General features: G+C 34.5%; 1 protein-coding gene across 5 annotated transcripts in view; it reads left to right on the top strand.

Annotated features, from left to right (window-relative positions):
• The window catches only part of SUCO (SUN domain containing ossification factor), an 89,686-nt gene that overhangs the window by 61,455 nt on the left and 3,196 nt on the right, over positions 1–25,035 (top strand). For 4 of the 5 annotated variants that reach the window (XM_027611415.2, XM_027611416.2, XM_027611420.1 and 1 more), the window contains 7 exons: positions 1,861–1,929; positions 2,707–2,797; positions 5,366–6,529; positions 9,374–9,461; positions 12,350–12,454; positions 14,041–14,195; positions 14,642–14,733. In XM_027611415.2, the coding sequence (XP_027467216.1) occupies positions 1,861–1,929; positions 2,707–2,797; positions 5,366–6,529; positions 9,374–9,461; positions 12,350–12,454; positions 14,041–14,195; positions 14,642–14,733 (1,764 nt within the window). The remainder of the gene's footprint in view (positions 1–1,860; positions 1,930–2,706; positions 2,798–5,365; positions 6,530–9,373; positions 9,462–12,349; positions 12,455–14,040; positions 14,196–14,641; positions 14,734–25,035) is intronic. The other variant, XM_027611418.2, reaches the window with a different exon arrangement.

Below are 25,035 nucleotides of genomic sequence, written 5' to 3'. Positions count from 1 at the left end.
TATGTTTAGGTTAAAACGTAATACTCTAAACCTGCTTTCTTTACACAGATCCATAGATGTGTTCTGTTCTTGAATTCTTTAACAATAAATACCCCAAAATTTAAATGCCAAAAAATTTGTTATCTGAGGTCAGATTGCCCTTTGAAGCACAAGGACTTCAGAGTATAGATTTGATTCCAGAATTTGGATTCTATGAAGCAGTCCATTTTGACTGAACTTCAGCTAGCAGGCTAAGTAGAAGGTCAGATCCTATTGCAGTATTGGTTGACATTAAAAGTGGATTTATGTGGAAATAAAAGAGTTTCCATTGCTACTTTATTTTGGTTTGTGTGGAAATATGGTGTTTCCATTCTTGTTTTTATCTCATGCTTTAGCCTAAGAATCAACACTGCTTCTTTGTTTACCAGTTTGTCTGGTCAAAGGAAGGGCAAGGTTGACCTATAATCCTAGACATTTACAAAGCAAGTACAAAGCTTTTGTGTGTTGTACCAATGAGTGGAACAAAGTACCATTCCTGTACTTTGTAAATATCAAAATTTAGGACTACCAGTTATCATTTTAAACATGTCTAAAATTTCTTACTATTTTCTCCTACCGTAAAACATGTATCTACGGGATCAGCTCCAGGTGACAGTGCTTGGCTTCCTCTCAATTTTCTGGATAGGGTGTTAGCCTTTCCTACTTTTCACATCTCTGATTTTCACTGGAAGTGTGATGAAAACCCTGTGGATCTCTTGGGAAAGGAAAACAAGACAGAAATAACTGATGAGACTTAATATGTAGCCCTTGCCAGATATTAATATTTTAAAAGGAGAAATACCTGACAACTGGTTAATTAACTTCTAGTGGAATATTAGAGATTAGATTGGGGATGGAAATTAATTTCCCTTAAAATTACATCATAGAAGGAAGCCTCCTATTCTCAGCACCAGCTTTTTATGGAGTTAGGTATTTTGTGATACTCATGTGCCTTTGGCTATTTATTCAGATATTAAAGTTTCTACCACTTTACTCATCATCCAAGTATCCTCTTTAGAAAGAGGCAGAATTTGCAGGTATGCAGATTGCTTTACCTACAGCACTGAGAGTTTTATGACTTTAACTTAACCTGCCCATGCCCATACCCACCCAATTCACAAAAGATTTTGTGTCATGTGTTATCCATTAAACATCATTAAAAGTTACCAAAGAAATTTGATTCTGTGCAGTATCAAGTTGGAATTTAACCATATTATCAATAAATAAGATATGTTCATAGTTGAAAATAAAATTTTCCTGCTCTCCTAAGATATGTTCATAGTTGAAAATAAAATTTTCCTGCTCTCCTAAGATATGTTTATAGTTGAAAATAAAATTTTCCTGCTCTCCTTTGGATAATAATCTTCCCATTTTGTTTATATCTATAAAAATCACCTGTTTAGGAAAAACTACTACTTCAAACTTTTTTGTTTTTGTTTTAAACGGTAGAAACTTTTTAAAGAAAAACAAGCTTTTCTGTAAAATACTAATTTTGGTTGTCATATTTTTCCCTGCCCCAGTAGAGGCTATATGTTGAATTTTACTTAAATTTTGTAATATGTTTAAGATAGTGTTTTAGCAAAAGGTTTGGGGAAGGTTAACCAAAAAAGTATAATTAAGTTTTAAATTCCTTCTGAACATAAAAATTCAGATTTATGTTTTATACTTTTTGGCTGAAATTTGTGTCCTATATTGGACTTACATAGTAAGATGAACAAAAAGGTAATTAGTCCAAAAAAATACAAAAAGACCATTATAAATGGTTTTTTGACTATCTGATATTAAGCTATATAAGAGTTTTTAGGTGTATTGGTATTTTTTTCTGATTGAATTTTGTTTTAGATGCCATTCTAAATATGGTGAATATTGCCGCTAATATTCTGGGAGCAAAAACTGAAGACCTGACAGAAGGTACCTAATCATTTTATGGGTCTTTTAAATATCTGATACTCCAAGGGTCATTCTAGTTAGGAAAATTAATTAATAAGCCAAGGAACTTAATTTTTCATTTAGAAATATAGAAGTGAATCAAAGGGACTTACTAATCTTCTATTATTCATTGTTTATTTGAATTTCATAAGTTCTCTCATAATACGATCCTGTCTATATAAAATTCATGAATTTCTTTTTTGACTCTTCCTGCTGTAGAAGTAATAATTTTATCCCTTATCTCTTTCCTGAAGTTTTCTAGTGGTACTTCATGCATGCTTTTATTTATCAAATAAATACTCAATTTACAAAGTGATTTTTTTTTCCCCTCTACAGAATGCCAAATATGAGTATTAACAGCAAGGAGAAACCATCTTCCTTTTTTTGTTCTTAGAAAATACTTAGCTCCAAGTGCGAACTTAAAATGACCCATACATTTCTTCTTATTCTCTTTAGTAACTCCTTTAGGTGTCTAGAAGGCATGTTAATCACTTAAGATTACACAGAATTTATAGTCATTTGAGTTGCTTTAATTATCTGAGAAGTTGAGAATATGCATAATTTGTAGTTCTGACTTTGTACACAAATGGTCATTTCTTTCTAAAAGAACCTTGATGAAGAAAATAAAGTCTGCAGTAGCAAACCTATTTGACTTTTTTTCTCCCCCAGAAACTAAAGTTCCTTATTTGTTATAGTGAAATATTGTCACGGCATAGCTTTTTAAAATTAAACTCAACATGGGTATCTTTCTTAAAATAGGAAATAAAAGTATATCTGAGAATGCCACTGCCACAGCTGCACCTAAAATGCCTGACTTAGCTCCTGTTTCAACTCCTGTTCCATCACCTGAGTAAGTTATATTGTGATATTAGAGTTCTGTTAAAATGGAGAGCCGAATGTACTAGTACATAGAAAGGTACTTGGGGTTTATGTGTGAAATAATTATCTATAGAAAGCTCTGAATCATAGGGTAAGCATTCCACAGCCACTTAAAATATCTTTGAGTTGCTTCTTGGGTACCAGGAATGCACTTCACTTCAGACCAGATGTTTGTTGTTTTGATATTATATATTACTTCTATTATTCACAATACTGAATCTTTTTCTTATTGCAAATAATTGGCCTAATTCTGCAGGTGTAGGTTTGAGGACAAATTTTAAAAGCTTGCATTTATTAAGTTCAAATTTAAAAGCATTGATTAAGTACCTGTGCTGTGCCTCAAAAGCTACAAAGGTGCCTGATATTCCTAGAGCGGTGATTCTTAAATTATGTATTTGTCTCGAAACAAACTCTTACAGTGTTCACTTTCTTAAATTGAATTAGATAGACGTCTTCTCCCGGACTGCAGTGGGGCACTTTAGACAGGAATGTCTGTCATGTAGTTAAAATAGAATGTCCTCATTTCTTTAGTTTTTTCTACCAGAGATGATTAAGGTTTTTTGCCACTTCTTCTTATCTATAACAGATAAGCTCATAGACCGGATAATTGGGTATAGTTATTGTAAGTTTATGTGTATTTCATAGATATACTCTGTAAAATGTTGAAAGCCTTTTGTCTCAGAACTCTGCTTAACAGGATGAGATATTTGAACAGGGAAATATGTAATGAAACGTGCAGTGGGTATGGTTTGAGCTGTAATTCCTAAATACCATACTAAATAAAAACTGAGATTTTTGTGCTTTGAAGGGCACAGTGACATACTTGTATTCTGTGTTTATTTGTAAAATGACTAAAGATATTTGTTTATTGGATGACTAGAGAGAAAATATAGCATTCTATGTCATTGAGTCCTAGGAGGTCCTAAGAAATCTTTTTAGGATAGGGACATTCTTGGTATTGTCTCTAATTATGTGGAACTGTGCCTCCTAGTCCCAGTTTTAGGACTAGGCTTCTTCAGTTAACAACACATAGTATGTCTTATTTTTCAAAACTAAAGGAAACTGATTTCACTTTATATATGTGTATATACACACACACACATACACATACATACACACTCTCCTCCATATAGACATATGAATATTTATTGGAAGATACCACATCAGGCTTATATAGTAGTTTTTACTTTTCTCTGTTAGTTTGATTTTAATAGATTTTTTATATAATTGCTTACTTTTTAGTTTAATGTTTCTTTATATTTGTTTTAAATTCTTTTTGATTACTATATGGCAACCCTTTGAAGAAAATAAATGAAAATGAAAGAATCCATGACAGGGTGTCACTGTTAAAGTTACTATGAAAAGATGACTTACTTTCTTTTCCCACATTTGAGTTTTTTAAAGTATAGCTCTGATTAGGGTATATATAGATGGTATATAACTTAATTTGTACCAAATTAATTCATTTTAGTTTTTCTCCCTCCCTTTCTTCAGACACTGCTCCTTTTTACTGTCTAAATTTATGTTGTAGATAGTAAGCAATAAAGATGTAAGAAATGTTATTAGAGACCATATATCTATATATCATCTATTTAGAGAAGCATAGTCTAATTATGTTTTAGTTTTGTCCATTTACTTACTGTCAAGATGAAAATCTAGCTTTTAGATACTATTTTATTCCTGCCTTTGCTGCTATGATATTAGTCTTTATTCAAAGACATTTCCTGGCATTCTTAGTAATTTTTCAGAGTAGGAAAATTATATATGAAGATGTTTCTTTCTGGTATTCAAGTGACTTTATTTTTTCAGTTTGTACCTTTTGTACTGTAAGGGCTGCACCTGGAAATGTATTTTTATCTTGGAATGAACCACAGACATTATAATTTACAGCACTATTCCTACCAGCTCCATCCCCCTACTCCCCTACCTTACATACATACTCTAGATCCTACAGATGGTATTAAGTTACAGATGGGGCACTATTTATTATTAGCTAGGACTTTCATTAGAGTTGTTAAGTATTTGGCTTTAAATAATAGAAAATTAGCCCAGGTGATGTTAAGATTATTTTGGGGAGGGAGGGATGCAGATAATCGTGTGTGTATGTGTAATGCTACCCTGGAATTCCTCAAGTCATCCACAGAAAAATTTTCTTTGAGAAATCTAGCTACCTTTTAAAAGTATGATATTCAAATACAAAGTGCATTCATATATTAAGAATCCCAGATTCTAGTTCCTAGAATCCACATGTAAGCAATTCTTAAATAGATATTTTTAAAAAGCAAGTTTGATTTAGTAAATAGTGATTTGAGTCATCTGATCACTTGATAAATGGTCTTTCTGTTACCATTTCTGAATAATACTTGTTTTTATAATGAAACTGACTTTTGAAGGGGAAAAATTCATCTGAAAAAAAATTTCAGTTTCTTCTATATTTCTAGTCTTCCTTTTATTTGACATATGATACATTGATTTTTAGCATAATTTTAACTTTAGATTTCTAATTAAAGTGATACGTAATTATGATATGTATTTCTAGGTTTGTAACCACCAAAGGACACATACATGATACAGAGCTATCATCACCTGATACTCCAAAAGAGAGTCCAATTGTACAGCTGGTTCAAGAGGAAGAAGAGGAGGCAAGTCCATCTACAGTGACCCTTCTGGGTAGCGGTGAACAGGAGGATGAATCATCACCCTGGTTTGAGTCAGAGACACAAATATTTTGCAGTGAACTGACCACAGTTTGTTGTATTTCTAGTTTTTCGGAATACATATATAAATGGTGTTCAGTTAGAGTTGCTCTTTATCGGCAACGTAGCAGAACTGCTGTGAGTAAAGAAAAAGATCATCTCATGTCGGTTCAACCACCATTACCACTTCCTGCAGAATCAGTGGATGTTTTAGTATTGCAACCTCCGAGTGGAGAATTGGACAGTAAGAGAAAGGAAAAGGATGCTGAAACTATTGTTCTAGGTGACTTAAGTAGTATGCACCAAGGTGATTTGATTAATCACAGTGCAGATGCAATTGAACTTGAACCAAGCCATCCTCAAACTCTTTCTCAGTCTCTTCTCTTAGATGTTACTCCAGAAATCCATTCATTACCTAAAACAGAAGTATCTGAGCCTAGTAAATATGAGGCAGGACCTACACCATCTCAAGTGATCCCTCAAGAGAATTCTGTTGAGTTTGATAATGAAACAGAAAAAAAGTCTGAGAGTTTTAGTTCTATAGAGAAGCCAGCTGTGATCTATGAAACAAATAAACTTAGTGAAGTAATGGATAATATTGTAAAAGAAGATATAAACTCCATGCACATTATCACAAGGCTATCTGAAACAGTAGTGCCACCTGTAAACACAGCTACTATGCCAGACGGTGAAGATGGGGAAGCCAAAATGAACATAGCTGACACACCAAAGCAAATTTTGACTCCTGTTATGGATTCTTCTTCGTTACCTGAAGTGAGAGAGGAAGAACAGTCTCCGGAAGATGCCCTTTTAAGAGGGCTACAGAGGACAGCTACAGACTTTTATGCCGAATTGCAAAATTCAACAGATCTAGGATACACTAATGGAAATCTTGTACATGGATCAAACCAAAAGGAGTCAGTATTTATGAGACTTAATAATCGTATAAAAGCCTTAGAAGTTAACATGTCTCTCAGTGGCCGCTATCTGGAGGAGCTTAGCCAAAGGTAAGCTTTATTATCAATTAGCACATTCTACTTTGCAACGTAAGTAGCATAGTATGTTTTCTGGGTAGAGGATTAATTATCTCATGATTTAGTACTAGTCAGTACCATTTTAGCTGGAGAGAGTGTTACTTAGATGTTGATCAGTGACTTAAAGAATTGATTTTCTTTTTTAGAAGTACTAAGTGATGTAATATCTTTACCACAAGTTTGAATTATCTTTAATCAGTTTTTCCTTTCTTCTGTTAGTTTAACTTTAGCCACTTTTACTGTTTGGCTCCCACACTACTCATCTGAAAATTATAGTATTATATAACATATATATATATACACACATACATATACACATTCATATACACACACACACACTGTATATGTAATATCTATAAAAATATTAGATATTGAAGCTTTTAGTGGAACTAGACAAGATAACAAGTAAGAGTTTAAATCAGTGAAGACGAGAGTAGACTGAACTGGATGATTAGGCAACATTTGCAGTCTTTCAAAGAAGTCCTAGAATCCTAGTTCTCGTTGTGATAATTTATGCTCTTGTGCTCATAAGTGCCAGTGTGCTTATGCAGTGATTAGGGACCCCAGGCACAATTCTCCATTTTTTTATACCTGTTTACTCTTTTTTATCCCTTAAGTGTCCAGTGTCCTCAGGGCTTCTCCAACATTTTGCAACCAGCTAGGCACTAAGTGTCCAGAATGTCTGAAACACCACCTTTCCCTACTCCTTTTTTTTTCTTTTTAAAATTTTTATTGTTATGTTAATCACCATATCCCTACTCCTTTTAAATTAAAATGCCACTACTGAGATTGCACTAAGGTCATCATTATATACTAATGGGTTTCCTCCTAATCCACAGAATTTATTGGCAAATTGTGTGTGCATGTGCATGCATGCCCACTTAAATACCTCCTACCTGGGGCACCTGGGTGGCTCAGTTAAGTGTCTGCCTTCAGCTTAGGTCATGATCTCGGGGTTCTGGGATTGAGCCCCACATCGGGCTCCCTGCTCAGTGGGGAGTCTGCTTCTCCTTCTTCCTCTACCCTTCCCTCCCACCCCCACTTGTGCTCTCTCTTCTCTCAAATAAATAAAATCTTAAAAAAAAAAAAGTACCTCCTACCTGCTTCTCTCTACCCTAATTGCCCCCCTAAGGGAACCACAGAAATTACTGATTCTTTTTAATTTTTTGTTGAGATATAATTAATTTCAGATATGCAACATAATGATTTGATATTTGTATATTGTAAAATGATCACAATAAGTCTAGTTAACATTTATTACCACACGATTACAAGATTTTTTCCTTGCGACAAGAACTTTCAAGATCTACTCTCCTAGCAACTTTCAAATACAGAGTATTATTAACTATAGTTACCATGCTATACATTACATCCCCATTACTTATACATTCTATAACTGGAAATTTATACCTTTTGACCCCCTTTGCCCATTTCTCCCATCTTCCATCCCCTACCTCTGATAACCACCAATTTGTTCTCTGTATCTCTGAGTTTGAGGGTATTACTGTCATCATTATTATTACTGTATTCCACATATAAGTGAGATCGTATGGCATTTGTCTTTCTCTGTCTGACTTATTTCATTTAGCATAACGCCCTCAAGTCCATCCATTCATGTTATTGCAAATGGCAAGATTTCCTTCTTTTTTTGTGGCTGAATAATATTCCACTGTGTACAGATACCGCATTTACTATATCCATTTATCATTCGATGGACACTTAGGTTGTTGCCATGTCTTGGCTATTGTACATAATGCTGCAGTGAACATGGGAGTACGTATATCTTTTAAACTTAGTGTTTTTCATTTTCTTCAGATAAATACTCAGAAGTTGAGTTGCTGGATCATAAAGTAGTTCTATTTTTAATTTTTGAGGAACCTCCCTACTGTTTTCCAGAGTGGCTGTGTCAATTTGCATTTCTACCAACAAGGCTTCCCTTTTCTCTACATCATTGCCAACATGTGTTATGTCTTATATTTTTTGATAACAGCCATTCTAACAGATGTGAGGTGATCTCTCATTGTGATTTTGATTTGTATTTCCATGATGATTAGTGATGTTGAGCATCTTTTCATGTACCTGTTGGCCATCGTATGACTGTGGAGAAGGCCTGTTTATATCCTGTGCCACTGTTTTAATTGGATTCTTTAATTTTTTTATTATTGAGAGGTATATATTCTTTATGTATTTTGGATATTAACTCCATAAGATATATGATTTGCAAAGTTTTTCTCCCATTTGGTAAGTTGCCTTTTCATTTCATTGATGGTTTCTTTTGCTATACAGAAGCTTTTTAGTTTGATATGTACTCGTTTATTTTTGCTTTTGTTGTCAAGTCCAAAAAACCGTCACCAAGATCAAAGTCAAGGAGCTTACCACCTGTGTTCTGAGTTTTATGATTTCAGGTCTTACATTCAAGTCTTTAATCCATTTTGAGTTATTTTTGGTGTATGGTGTAAGATAGCAATCCACTCTCATTCCTTTGAATGTGGCTGTCCAGTTTTCCCAACATAATTTATTGAAGAGACTGTTCTTTCCCCATTTTATATTCTTAGCTCCTTTGTCATAAATTGATTGATCATATATGTGACTAATCTTACATAATAGTAGTGAGATGTGTAGAATTGATGTTAAGGTAGCAAATACCTCAAGGGATCTCTTTAATTTACCTATGTAACTGTTCCAGGCCTCAATAAGAGTCATTTTCAAAAAAAAGTAGATTTATCTCCTATATTGCAATCAGAAGTGTGTTTTCCAGTAATAAGTTAAGAAATATGAAATTAAAGCTAATTTAATAAATCCTTTCTTACTCCGTAGGTACCGAAAACAAATGGAAGAAATGCAAAAGGCTTTTAATAAAACAATAGTAAAACTTCAGAATACTTCAAGAATAGCAGAGGAGCAGGTTGGTCATCTTCAACCCTTATTTACTTTTTATATAAATTTCTTTTGAATTTTGTAGGCTCTTGCTGGTAAGAAGGATAAGTAGTGTTGGTTCATTTTTTTCCCCTGATAGGTGGTGATAAGCCTATTATATGATGTCATGTTTGAGAAATTACCTAGCTATTAGCATCTACATCTCCTCTAGAGAAAATTTTCTTGAGCATTATTCCTATTACATTCCTAAGTTTGTGTGTGTATATGTGGTAGAAATGCAGTGGCCTTTTTTTAAGCAGCTTTGTTAAAATCAAATCTTTTGTGATTTTCTACACAGATAATCTAATTGATTGCAAATAAGTACAGTTCTGTTTCTTCTTTTTAATCCTTACACCTTTTCTTCTTTTTTCCCCCCCTCTGTCTCTTGCCTGTGATGCAATATGACTGGTAATATTGGCCATTAGCCTGTCTTGTTGATTTTAAGGAAACAATTTCAGTATTGCACAATTTCAGTATTGAAATATCCAGATGAAAGTTTTTACAGTGTGTTACTATGATGAAGAAATTTTATACTTTTCTAAAAGTTTATCTGGGACTAGGGGATGGTGAGATGAAGTGAGGAGGCCTGAGGTTTCAGAGTTTAGTTGCATCTTACTGCTAGTTCCTAACACAATCCAGTTGTGGTTCCATACAGATTTCCTCCTTTAGTTTTTTTTTTTTTTTAATTGAAGTTTGAGAGTTATTTAAAATGTATTCGGAATACAAGTCCTTTATTAGAGATATACTTTGCAAATATTTTCTCCCAGTTCATTGTTTTGTCATTCTCTTAAAAGTGCCTTTTGAAGAGCAGTTTTTAATTTGTTAAAGCCTGTTTATTTTCTCTTTGCTCTATAAAATCTTTCCCTAACCCAGAGTCACAAAGAATTTTTCCTGTTTTCTTCTAAAAGTTTTATAGTTTTCGTTTTACATTAGATTTATAATCTATTTTAATTTTTACATGTTCTAAAGTATGGCTCAAAGTTTTTTGGTGGGGAGGGGGATAGAAAACCATGAGTAAATTTCCCTTTATTCCAGTATCATTGTTGAAAAGACTACCCTTCCCCCCTGAATTTCCTTTGTACTTTTGATAAATATAAATCAATTCTCTATGTATATATATATTACATATGTCTGTTTCAGGGCTTCTCTTTTGTTCTGTTCATCTATTTTTATGCTGATACCAGACTGTTGCGATTATTGTAGCTTTATAGGAACTCTTGAAATCACATAGTGTGAATCTTCCAACTTTGTTCATCTCTTCCAAAATTGTTTTGGCTAATATTGATTTTAGAATCAACTTGTCAATTTCTACAAAAAACAACCTGTTTACATCTTGATTAGATTTTACTGAATTTATATATCAGTTCGTAGGATTAACATCTTAACAATATTGTCTTCTGACCCATGAACACAGTAGTTATTTAGTTCTTCATTAATTTTAATGGTTAAAATGATTTCCCCTCTATATTTTCTCATCTCAAAGACTTATTTAAATACTTTTAAATAATTTGTGTGTTATTAACAGTATTGGAGGTAAACCTTGATTGGAAGTGTTGACTAACTTATTAAATTTCATAGCTTTTTCTTCAAATGTTTATAACTATCTGGAATTTTTCAGTATTTGTCAAATGTGAGTCAGAAGAAAGTTTAATGAGTCAGGTTCAGCATTTGAAACAGATGAAGTAGGATAGAAAGTATCACAGAGTATTGCAGTAAGTGAAGTAAGTGAAACTTTTTGTTACAGTTTTATGTATCCATCTCCCCCCAGCCTACCCCCCAACCCTGCGTGGGCCCATGCACACACACACACACACACAGTTGAGATTTAAAACTTATTTATTTTAAGATATTTATTTATTTATTTGAGAGAGAGAGCACAAGCAGGGAGACCGGAGGCAGAGGGAGAGGGAGAATCAGACTTCCTGCTGAGCAGGGAGCCCAATGTGGGGCTCGATCCAAGGACCCTGGGATCATGCTGAACCAGAGGCAGGCGCTTAACTACTGAGCCACCCAGGTGCCCCTAAAACTTATTTAAATCTAAATTTGAAAAACTTAGGTCTAAAGTGATAAATGGTTATATAGCTATTTCGTAATGATCCTAAATAGAGTGTTAGATTTTCTTTACATTCTGCCCTCTTCCTCCTCCCCAAATTCAGTAGTAAGTTGAAATTTTCAATACAGTCTCCCTATTAATATAGGATCCTGACCATGAGTATGATGCATAATTCCCTAAAATATGCATGCAGATATTTTACATAAAGGCATATTTGTTGATTATAAAAGTTAAAAATCTAGAGCTGGAAAGAAGGATGTTTTCGATTAATTTATTTTCGTTGATGATATCCAACGTTGACTAGATAAACTGTTGCAGATTTTTGACTATGGGACATCCTAAGTTCCATCCTAGTGTACAATAGACTAGAACTTTTAAAGCTTCTTGGTATGAGCCTGCTTTATATCTAAAAACATTTTTCAAAAATTTTCAACATGTTTTTGTGCTGACTGCTTTGGTTTAAAAATACATATGTGACAAAGTGCTTGTTTTGCATACAGCTGACTATATGCTGGTTTATACATGTAGAGCCCATATTAACTTGAAAAGGAATTTATTAACGTCTGTTAGATGGTAATCCAAATGGTAGCAGTAAATGGCAAAATGGTTTTTTGGAGGGGTAGGGGAGGAGGGTTCAACAGTCTCAGATTCATTTTTTGGTTTTTTTTTTTTTTAATTTCTGGTCACACTTCATTCATTAGAAGCTTCCTATTAATATTTTTTTTTCTTGAGGAACTTAGTAATTTTACTGGAACTTACAGTGTATTTAATGTACAGATGAAACTTTCACACACACAAAAATAATATTGCTTCCTTTATGATAGGATCAGCGGCAAACTGAAGCCATCCAGTTACTACAGGCACAATTGACCAACATGACACAGCTTGTTTCAAACTTATCAACAACAGTGGCAGAATTAAAACACGAGGTATTGTTATTTGCTGGTATTTAAGACACACTGCATATATAGAGGTTGTCATAAAGGCAGGCTTGTTAAGAACATGGTATCTAAGAACTTCAACCAAACAAAATGGTCATTTATAGAGAACTTGTTTAGAATACCAGAATGTGGCATTTTAAAGTTTTGGAAATATACTAATTATGATAATTTTTTGGAAAACAAGGCATTCATAGTTTAGGGCTTACCTAAAATATGGTTATAAAGCAATTCTATTAGGCCTTTTGCAAAGCACTGATACTTCATTTTCACTTCACAAAGGCTTATTGAGTTGTTTAACAAAGCAGAAATTTTATTGATTTAGTAAGTATTTATTGAGCATCCATTGTATGTGGGTGTGAGCTGTACAGTCCTTGGGGCGTACAGCAGTGAGTAGTCCCTGGCCACACAGAGCCTCTCTTCTGGGGGAGAGAGGGAATACATATAGTAAATATATGTGAAGGACAGTGGGATAGAAGATGAAATGTGTGTGTGTGGAGTGGTTTGGTAAGAGTTGCTCCTTTAGCTAGAGTGATTTTGGAAGGCTTATATGAGGCAGTGGCATTAGAACTTGACTGCTCAAGAGGCGAGCAGCTACATGCAGCCTAGAGTCAGAACAAACCTGTTACTAGCAGCACTAGGGCAAAGGACCCACGATTAGAAACAGTGTAATATATCTGAGGGCAGAAGGAAAATTGGCATGGCTGGAGCAGAATGAGGGGAAGGAGGGTAAGAAGTACCTTCAGGATATGATGGGGACTGGGTCTTGTAGGCCTTTGTAGGCAATTTAGAGTTTGAATTTTATTCTAATCATTGCAACTCATTGGAAAGAATTAAGAAGTGACAGGAGTCATCTCATTGATGCTGCTTGGAGAAACTCCCCATTTGTCGCTCGTGGAGAATTGCCTCTTAAGGAACTGCAAAAGCAGAAGTGGGGAGGAGACCAACTAGGATGCAGTCGCAGTAACCTGGGTGAGGTGATGTTGGTTTGGACTAGGGTTTTAGAAGTGGAGAACAGTGTGAAGTTGTTGAATTCAGGAAATATTTAAGAGAAAGACAAGCCTTGATGAAAGATTGGATATGTGGGATGTGGAACTAAGGATGACCCCCATGTTTTTGGCTTAAATAACTGGGTGATTGCTGGTTCATTATTACAAGATGGCAAAGACTAGGCAGGAGCCAGATTTTTCTTTTCTCCCCAAGTAGGAGATAGTACAGATGGAAAAACACAGCAAATGTGACAAAATGTTAATTATTGGTAAACATAAGTGAAAGTCATGAATATGTTCATTCCTATTTTTAAAAATTTTCCATAGGTTTGAAAATGTTCAAAGATTTTAGGGGGGGAAAGGAAGACAGAGTAAGACATTACCTCAGTAGTACATTTTCTAAGAGCATGCCCTGCATTTTATGGTTTTGAAACACATGAAAAAATGTTTAAAATTATTTGTCCTTTGAATTTTATATCCCACTATATTTTTCCTAATAGAATTCTTAAATTATAATAACAAAATATAATATTTAATATTACTATAATATATAAAATATATAATAATTAAATCCTTTTCTCCTCTCAGGTTTCAGATCGACAAAGCTATCTTGTCATATCTTTGGTTCTCTGTGTTGTCTTGGGACTGATGCTTTGTATGCAACGCTGTCGAAACACTTCTCAATTTGATGGAGATTATATTTCAAAACTTCCTAAAAATAATCAGTATCCAAGCCCTAAAAGGTAATATCAGCATTTTAGTTCACATTTTTTACTGTTTTTTTATATTTTTGAGAAATTTGTATATTTCCCCATATGATATCTTAAAATTGCAGTTAAAACATCATTGGAACTAACAAGATAGTCCTGTATCTGGGAGGTTCTGTAGACTGGAATAAAGAAAACATTAATAGGAAGTGCATAAACCCTTGAAATATTTTGGTTGTGAAGGATGCTTGAATGTGGAGTTCAAAAGGAGAGGATTTATAGGTATTTTAATATAGCACCTTTTAGAGAATGATCCTTAATTTTTTTTTTTACATGTAATAGTAATAATTGGTGTGTTACATTAGAGGTTAGTATTCTGTGGCATGTTCAGTTCTCAATAGCTTCCATCAAGCCCCAGCTGCAGAGTAAATTATATGTAGTTTACTCATTGTGCCCGATGTTGATTTTTCTTCATGTTTTAGGTGTTTCTCTTCCTATGATGATATGAATTTGAAAAGGAGAACTTCATTCCCACTCATCAGATCTAAGTCTCTACAGTTAACTGGCAAAGAAGGTAGATTTTTGTGCAATATACATATATATAAACAGGAATCAAGCTTACTTCTGGCAGAAATAGAATGTCAGTGTTGTGTTCAAAACCATCTGCAACAGAATAATGGGTATAAGTAACCTTTGTGTTTGTGCTATGCCAAAGCCACCTTATCATTTTCACACTTTATATCTATCTTTATTCCTGAAAGCCCAGAGGGTGGGGAAGGAGGGCTTAGTTTAATTAGCCATTGGTAGCTTTGTTTGCACATGCTCCTGTTTAGAAGTATTTCTTTTTAGAAAGGGATGTTTGAGAAAGTTCAACAGATTTGGAAAACCTGAATGTGCTCCCATAGCATCCTGTGCTTATCTGCCTCCTCTCTTGTACAGGTGGGACCCCTTTTGTCTCTAGTTTAGGACTGTGAGGCACTTTCTGAAAAAAAAAAAAAAAAAAAGATCTAGTCTCTCTCTTTTTTATAGACCAGGGTCTATAATAGCATTCCATTGTCTAATACTCAGTGAATACTTAAATGAATGAATTTGTACCGAGTAGCTCTTTTTCTATATTAGTTCTTTTATAATTAGCACTTACTGAGAGACTTAACTTTATAGCAGTTTTAAAATAACCAAGTTAATTATATATTTCAATTAGGATTGCTTTCTTAATAATTATTAGGTTCTCTTTCTTCAGGATTTAGTAACAGCAGCATGTTTCATTGATTAAATAATTCGAGTAATCATTGCTGAGCATGATTTACTGTTTACTGTTTATCACAAAGCTTCACAAGTTTAACCCATTACATTGTGCTTGCTTAGGACTAGTAAATCTCTTCTTCCTTCCTGCTTCTTTCTTTCTTTTTTTCTTCTTTTGGCTGATTTTCTTTTATAACTGAAATTTTTAATTGAAGTGTTACATGTAAGAAAAGTGTAATCGTTATATGTAAAGCTTGATGAATTTTCATAAACCAAATGAACACACCTGTGTGACCAACACCCAGACAGATAGAGAACATGCTCCAGCATTCCAGCAACTTCCTTGTGCTCTTTTAGTCACTGTCCACCCCCTCCCAGGATAGCCACTGTTTTGACCGCTGACTCTTGATATAGTGATGTTGAGCATCTTTTCATGTGCTTGGGGGACATTTGTAAATTATTTTTGGAGAAATGTCCTTTGCCCAATTTAAAAGATTTTTTATTTAATTTTGTTGTTGTTAATTTCTCCAATGTCATGAAGTTTCCTCTGTTTCCTTGTAGGAATTTTATAGTTTTATATCTTATATTTAGGTCTTTAATCCATTTTGAGTTAACTTCTGTATATCATGTAAGATAGGGTTCAACTTCATTCTTTTGCATGTCAATATCCAGTTTTCCCAGGACTGTTTGTTGAAGAAACTGTTTTTCCTCAGTGACTGGTCTTATTACTTTTGTTGAAGATTATTTGATCGTATGTGTGAGAGTTTGTTTCTGGGTCCTTTATTCCATTGGTCTACTTACCAGTCTTTATACCAGTACCACACTGTTTTGTTTAAAGATTTATTTATTTATTTGAGAGAGAGAGAGAAACGGGGAGGGGGGGCAGAAGGAGAGGGAGACAGAAGCTTAAGCAGACTCTGCTCAGTGCAGAGCCCCATGCGGGGCTTGATCTCACAACTCTGAGATCACACCCTGAGCCAAAACTAAGAATTGGATGCTTAACCGACTGTGCCATCCAGGCACTCCAGTACCACACTGTTTTGTTTAGTTTTGTTTTTAAGATTAATTTATTTGAGAGAGAGAGAGATAGTGGTGGGGAGGGACAGAGGGATAGGGAGAGAGAGTCTTAAGCAGACTTCATACTGAGTGTAGAGCCCGACGCCAGGATTGACCTCATGACCTGAGTGGAAACCAAGAGTCGTACGCTTAACTGACTGTGCTACCCAGTCATCCCAGTACTGCACTGTTTGATGACTATAGCTTTGTGACATGTTCTGAAATCAGGAAGTGTGAGTCCTCAAACTTTATTCTTCTTTTTAAAAATGGTTTGGCCTATTTGAGGTCCCTTGAGAATCAATATAAATTTTAGGATGTATTTTTCTATTTCAGCAAAAAAATATTGTTGGGATTTTGATAGGGGTTGTGCTGAATCTGTATATCATTTTGGTAGTATGGACGTCTTAACAGTATTAAGTGTTCCAGTCATGAACCAGTGAGATGTTTTCCCATTTGTGTCTTCTTTTTTTTTTTTACTTGTTTGTATATTCTTTAATTTTTTTCATCAATATTTTGTAGTTCTCCTACACTTTCTTAGGCTTATCCCTAAGTATTTTATTCTTTTTGGTACTATTGTAAATGGAATTGTTTTCTCAATTTCCTTTTTGGATTGTTTATTGTTAAAAGTATAGACGTGCAACTGAAGTATAGACGTGCAACTGGTTTTTTGTGCTTTGATTTTGTATCCTGCAACTTTTCTGAATCCATTAGCAGTTTTTTTTGTGCAATTCTTAGGGTTTTCTACATATAAGATCATGTCATCTCTGAACAGATAATTTTACTTCCTTTTGTCCAGTTGGCTGGGGGGGCGGAGAGGGGAGGCAGAAGGAGAGGGAGAGAGAATCCCAAGCAGGCTCTATGCCTAGCACAGAACCCAACACAGAGCTCAATCTCAAAACCCTGAGATCATGACCTGAGCCGAAATCAAGAGTACAATGCTTAACTGACTGAGCCACCCAGGTGCTCCCCCTTTTGTCCAATTTGGATGCCTTTTATTTCCTTTCCTTGCCTAATTGCTCTGGCTAGGACTTCCACTACGAAGTTGAATAGAAGTGATGAGAGCTGACATCCTTGCCTTGTTCCTGATCTTAGAGGAAAGCTTTCAGTCTTTTATCATTATTATGTTAGCTATAGGCTTTCTCATAGATGGCCTTTTAATATGTTGAGGTTTCCTTCGGTTCCTAATTTATTGAGTATTTTTATCATGAAAAGGTGTTGAATCTTGTCATATGCTTTTTCTACATCAGTTGGGATGATCATGTGGCTTTTGTCCTTCATTCTTTTAATGTATATCACATTGATTGATGTTCATATGTTGAATCATGCTTGTTATTTTAGAAATAAATCTCAGTTGGTCATTGTGTAATATCCTTTTAATGTGCTATCAATTTGCTTTGCTCATATTTTGTTGAAGATTTTCATATCAGTATTTATTAGGAATACTGGTCTGTAGTTTTTCTGTAGTGCCTTTGTCTGGCTTTGGTATCAGTGTAATTCTGGCTATATAGAATGAGCTTTGGAAGTGTTCCCTTCAAATTTTTGGAAGAGTTTCAGGAATTGGTGTTAATTCTTCTTTAAATGTTTGGTAGAATTCTTTGATGGAGCTGTCTAGTTTGGGGCTTTTCTTTGTTGAGAGATTTTGATTATTGATTCAGTCTCCTTAGTTGTTACTGATCTGTTGATATTTTCTCTTTCTTCGTGATTCATTCTTGATGTGTGTTGCTAGGAGTTTATCCATTTCTTCTAGGTTTCCAATTTTTTGGAGTACAATTGTTCATAGTAGTCTCTTATAATAATTTTTCTGTGGCTTGGTTGTAATGGTCCATGTCTTATTTTTATATAAAGCTAGGACTTTTGTACAAAGTTGATATGAATTAATACAAAATTGACAAATTACATAATCTCTTGCCTGCTAAGTATTTGAGGTAATAATGGTGCTTAGATAATTCATGTTGTAACTTACATTTAATTCATTATAAGTTTTCTTCTCTTAGTGTCCTCTCTTTTCCTCAGGTTTACGCTTTGATTTGCAACTCTCATTTTTGTTGACAAACTAGGTGGATCAAAATAGTTTTGATTTTTGTGACACATTTTTACTGTGAAATATAAGGGAAACAAAAAAACAAAAAAGTACATAAACTAGAATGTACAACTTGCAAAGTAATTATAAAGTGAATGCCTGTGTAACTAACATTCAGATCAAGAAGTAGAACAAGATCAGCACTCTTGGTATTGCTTCTCCCAGAGGTAGCTATCCTGACTTTTGAAAAAATGTAATAGTTTTACCATTGGTCTTTGGACTCCTCACAGTATAAGTTTTGCCTGATTTTGAGCTTTTGATAAAATAGAATCATACCACATGTAAACTTTTTTTTCTTCTTCAGCGTTCTCTTGGGAGATTGATATACACGATTGCATCCCATCCTATTTCAGTAGCTAATTCACAGTGTATTTATCCATTCTGCTGTTGCTTACACTTTGGGGCTTTATAGATGATGCTGCTGTAAACATTTGTTTGTATACCGGAACATAGTTGTATGAATTTCTCTAGGAATATTACCTAGATGTAAAACTGCTGGGTTGTAGAGTATGCTTATCTGCAAGTCATCAGATAATGGCAAGCTTTTCCAAAGTGGTCATAAAATAGTTTGTGCTTCCACCAGCGCTGTGAGAATTTACATTATTCTGCATTCTTGCCAACAAACACTTAGGATTCTCAGGTTTAAGGTATTCATTAACCTCAGTGTGGTCGTAGTTTGCATTTACCTGATTGCTAATGAAGTTGAACACATTTACTTATGCCTTTTAGTCATATGACCTTCCTGGGCAATTTTAAGGTTTTTGCCTGTTTTTCTGTTGGATTGTTTATCTCTTTTGTACTGGTTTATGATTATTTTTAAGATTTCGATCCTAGTCATTGATTAAATATGTTGCAGATATCTTATTTTGCTCTGAAACTTGTGTTTTATATAGGGTTTTTTAAATAAGAGAAGCTCCTCTTAGTGTAATCAAATGTATAAATTTTCTGCAATTATGGTTAGTGCTTTTTATCTCCTGTTTAAACAGAATTTTTTGCTCCAAGTTTATGGATGATATTCTCTTATATTTTCTTTTAAATGTTTACTTCGGTTTTTATTTTTAGGTCTTTAAGCTACCTGGAATTTATTTTTTTGTGTTTGGTGTTAGGAATTCCAGTGTAAAATTTTATATGAATTTTCAGTTCTTTCAGGTTTCTTGGCCATTATTGGCTCTTTATGTTTCTGTATAAATTTAGAATCATTTATTAAATGTTTCATCACAAACAAAATTTGATTGAGATTACATTGACTACTGCATATCAATCTGGGAAGGACATAGCATATCTCTGTTTACTCCAAAAAGGTCAAACTTTTGGGAGCTTTATTCCTGGAATATTTTTTGGTGCTGTTGTAAATGGTATCACGGGCATGCGTGTGTGTGTGTGTGTGTGAGTCTGTGTTGAGTGATGGTAGGTAGAAATACAATAGATTTTGGTGCTGTTGAGGTTGGTTGCTGGATCTATCCATTTCTGATAGAGGGGCATTTTAAGCCTCCAGCCATAATAATGGATTCATGTGTCTTCCTTCTTTTGCAGTACTATCAGTTTTTGCCTCACATATTTTGACACTCTGTTGTGAGGCACATACACATTAAAGATTGTTTACATCTTCTTGGAGTATTGAAATGCTCTTTATCCCTGATAATTTCTTTGTTCTGAAATCTGCTCTGTGTGAAATTAATATATCTAATCCTGTTTTCTTTTGATTTGTGTTAGCATGGTATAGCTTTCTTTATCCCTGTACTTTTCATCTATATCTATATTTAAAGTGGGTTTCTTATGAAAATAATCCCATTTACAATTGCACCAAAAATAATGAAATACCTAGGGATAAACCTAACCAAGGAGGTGAAAGACCTGTACTCCGAAAACTATAAAACACTGATGAAAGAAATCGAAGATGACACAAACAAATGGAGAGATAGTCCACGTTCATGGGTTGGAAGAACGAGCATTGTTAAAATGTCCATACTACCCAAAGCAATCTATAGATTTAATGCAATCCCGATAAAAATGCCAACATTTTTCACAAAACTGGAACAAATACTACTAAAATTTGTATGGAACCACAAAGACCCCAAATAGCCAAAGCAGTCTTAAAAAAGAACAGAGCTATAGGTACCCCACTCCCAGATTTCGAGACACACAGATACACTACAAAATACATCAGTGGGACAGAGTAGGAAGCCGAGAAATAGACCCATGCCTGTATGGTCACTTAATATATGACAAAGGAGACAGGAACACACAGTGGGGAAGGACACAGTCTCTTCAACAAATGGTGCTGGGACAACCAGACAGCTACCTGCAAAAGAATGAAACTGGACTACTTTCTTACACTATACACAAAAAAGATCCTGAAAATGGATTAAAAATCTAAATGTGAGATCTGAAACCATAAAACTCCTAGAAAAGAACCTAGGCAGTAATTTCTTCGACATTGACCATAGAAACATTTTTCTAGATATGTCTCCTTAGGCAAGGGAAACAAAAGCAAAATTAAACTATTGGAACTATGCCAAAATAAAAAGCTTTTGTACAGCAATGGAAACCATCAACAAAATGACAAGGCAACCTACTGAATGTGAGAAGTATTTGCAAATGATCTATTTGATAAGGTGTTAATATCCAAAATATATAAAGAACTTATATAACTCAACACCAGAAAAACCCAAAAATCCGATTAAAAGTGGGCAGAGACCCTGAATAGACATTTTTCCACAGAAGACATACAGATGGCCAACAGACACATGAAAAGATGCTTAACATCACTGATCATCAGGGAAATACAAATCAAAACCATAATGAGATAACCACCTCACACCTGTCAAAATGGTTAAAATCAAAAACACAAGAAACAACAAGTGTTAGGATATGGAGAAAAAGGAACCTCATGCATGTTGGCTGGAAGGCAAACTGGTGTAGCCATTGGGGAAAACAGTGTGGAGGTTCCTCAGAAAAATTAAAAATAGAATTACTGTATGATCCAGTAATTCCATTACTGGCTATTTACCCAAAGAAAATGAAAATACTAATTTGAAAAGATATATGCGCCTCTGTGTTTATTGCAGCATTATTTACAATTGCCAAGATATGGAAACAAACTCAAATGTCCATCCATAGATGAATGGATTAAGATGTGGTGTATATATATACATACACAACGGGACCTTACTCAGTCTTAAGAAAGAATGAGGGCTTGTCATTTGCAACAACATGAATGGACCTGGAGAGTATAATGCCAAGTGTATTATTAGTCACATAGGTCCAGAATTGTCTTTGTAAGAGGAGTTTTGGTTATAGGAACCTGATTTTTTTTTCATTAAAAGTTAAATTTTTTAAATTAAAAATTTCCATTAATTTTTCCATTTCATCTAAATGTTAAAACTTATTAGCATAAAGGTATTCACATATCTTTTACCTATTAACTCTTTTTATTTTTCCTCCCTTTCCTAAAGAGATTTTTTGTTGGAGCTAGGAAGAGATTCTTCTTTTTCTGTCATGAGTTGTGCATTATTTTTGACATCTCATACTTCAGAATTTACAAATACTTGTCAAAGTCTGCAGTTAATCAGTACTTTTTCCTATTCTTGGACAGTACCAAGATCTTTTATCCCCAACTTGACTTACATGTTAATGTTTTGTGTATTTAAATTCTGTTTTTTTGCTTAGTTGTAATTCAACAAGATATACTGTTATTATTATTATTATAACATTACACTAATGTTCATTTACATTTATCCACATATATACCGATTTCTTAATTCTTCAGGTCTGCTTTCTGAGACTTTTCATATGCCATTACTTCCCTTCATACTGAAACATTTATCTTTTTTTCTTTAAATTTTGTTTAAATTTGTTGGGCTTTTTGAATTTCTCAATTGATATCTTTTATCAGTATTGGAAAATTCTTAACCATTATTTTTTCCCCAAAAACATTCCCTCTACCTCGTTCTCTTTTAGAGTCCCCATTTAATTCAGTATGTTACCATCCTTCTCACTTTATCCCCCTAAACTCTTATTTCCATTCTTTCTGCCATTCTGTGCTGTATTTGGGTGATTTCCTCCGAACTGTTTTCCAGACCACACATTCTTCAGCTATCTGTAGTCTGCTATTAAGTTCTTCCATTGAGTTTTTAAAGTCAGTTACTACGTTTTTCATTTCTAGGAGTTCTTTTAGTATTTTTTTAAACATCTGGGTCCCTTTTTTGTTTGATGTTTCCTGCAGATATTTTCAAGCTTTTTATTTAAACATAGTAAGTATAACTGTCTTTATAGATTCTTATGTTTGATAAGTCTGATATCTTAAGTCTTTGTGAATCTGTTCATTAGTTGTGTCTGCAGGCTCTTGCTCAAGATGCCTTGTGTCTTTCTGTGCTTGGTTACCTTTGTGTGTTGGTCCTTCTCTGGAAAATTATTTGTAGAGATAATTAGAGAGCTAGGAGGTAGGTCCTTATTCCAGAGAAAATTTGTGTTTGCTTTATATTCAGGAATATTTTATGCTTATGGCATGAGGTTAGTTGGATCACCAGATGATGGGAATTTGGACTGTAAGTTCCTGCATTGCATGGGTTAATTCTTTCTCTGAGGGTAGTTCTTTAGAGTCCTAGCTTACAGAGGGGAGAGTGAAGGTTTCTTATTAGACTACTACTTTGGGTGGGTCTGGAGATTTTATTTCTGACTCTACCATCAGAGCTAAAGTTCACATACTCCTGCTTTGGCAAATGCTGTCAGGACAAAAATGACTTTTGTGTTCCATTTCACTGTCTGGCTTCCTACTTTTACTTCAGATTTGGCCTAGAGATTACCTACTTAATCTTGGCTGCTCTTCAGTGCTTTTAGGGATTTTTTTTTTTAATTTAAATTCAATTAATTAACATATAGTGTATTATTAGTTTCAGAGGTAGCGTTCAGAGATAGAAGTGATTTATCAGTCCTATATAATACCCAGTGCTCGTTACATCACGTGCCCTCCTTAATGTCCATCACCCAGTTACCTCATCCCTCCACTCCCCACCCCTCCAGCAACCCTCAGTTTGTTTCCTATGATTAAGAGTCATTTATGGTTTGTCTCCCTCTCTGGTTTCATCTTGTTTTATTTTTCCCTCCCTTCCCCTATGCTCCTCTTTTGTTTTGTTTCTTAAATTCCACATATGAGTGAGATCATATAATAATTGTCTTTCTCTGATGGACTTATTTTGCATAGCATAATACCCTCTAGTTCCATCCACATCGTTGCAAATGGCAAGATTTCATTTCTTTTGATGGCTGTGTAATATTCCATTGTGTATATATATCATATCTTTATCCATTCACCTGTCGATGGACATCTCAGCTCCTTCCATAGTTTGGCTATTGTGGACATTGCTGCTATAAACATTGGGGTGCCAGGTGCCCCTTCGGATCACTACATTTGTATCTTTGGGGTAAATACCCAGTAGTGCAATTGCTGAGTTGTAGGGTAGCTCTATTTTCAACTTTTTGAGGAACCTCCATACTGTTTTCCAGAGTGGCTGCACCAGCTTGCATTCCCACCAACAATATAAGAGGGTTCCCCTTTCTCCGCATCCTCGCCAACATCTGTTGTTTCCTGACTTGTTAAATCCATATTTAGTTGCTTTCAGTAGAGAAGGTGATCTGAGTAACAGTTAACAACCATTCCTAGAAGTGTCATTTTTTTTTAAATCAATTTGAGCGAGATTAGTAACCTGATAGAAATGGCTATTTAGAGGAATGTTTAGATGTTTTTATATATTTGATGACTTTCTCAACAGATTTCTAGGACATAATGTAAAAAAATTATAATTGGTGGAATCATGTTATTAGTAAATTTGCAGTATAAAGTTTTATAGTGAATTTTGCAGCTTTTATAAACTTCTGGCTCTGTCAGACCACATATTGTTTATTTTTAATGGGTTCAGTAGGACTGAAATCTCATTTATCTTGTCAGTCAGATGTCTTGTGAAGACATTTGTCAGTGTGGGAGTGGTATACAGCTGTCTTTAATGTGCTTACAATAATGAAATCTTAGAAACCTAAAGCGAATATTTCGAATTTACTCACCTTGCCAGAAGTGTTTATGCATTATTGCTTTGTCATTTATATTGCATGTTCAAGCTGTTTTTAGATTTTGGCGTTCATAGTTTTGGTCACAGTAAAATACAATTAGAAAACACTTCTTAAATCTCTTTTTTATGTGTATGTTCCTTTAACTGGCTTTTGTACCTGGTCACAACTGCTTGTTGCACATAATTAACCCACATTTGTGACACAGTGTAGTTCAGTCTTTAGGGAAATACTCAGGTAATCTCTAGGTTTGTTATTAGCTTACCCGGTGGTGGTGTCCTTCTCATCAGGTAAGAGGGTAGGGCTGGGCCCAAAGAAGGATGCTTACTGTGTTGGCTGATGGCTAGCTGTCAGTTAAAATCTTAGGGAAATTATTTGAAGGAGACCAGTCAAGCCCAAAATAAGAGCCACCTTGTTGCTTTGCACTAATTTAAA

The sequence above is a fragment of the Zalophus californianus genome, chromosome 10 (assembly GCF_009762305.2).
Source record: "Zalophus californianus isolate mZalCal1 chromosome 10, mZalCal1.pri.v2, whole genome shotgun sequence".
Classification (NCBI taxonomy): Eukaryota; Metazoa; Chordata; class Mammalia; order Carnivora; family Otariidae; genus Zalophus; species Zalophus californianus.
The sequence above is the reverse complement of the archived record's forward strand: the minus strand, read 5'-3'. Positions and strand labels throughout refer to the sequence as shown.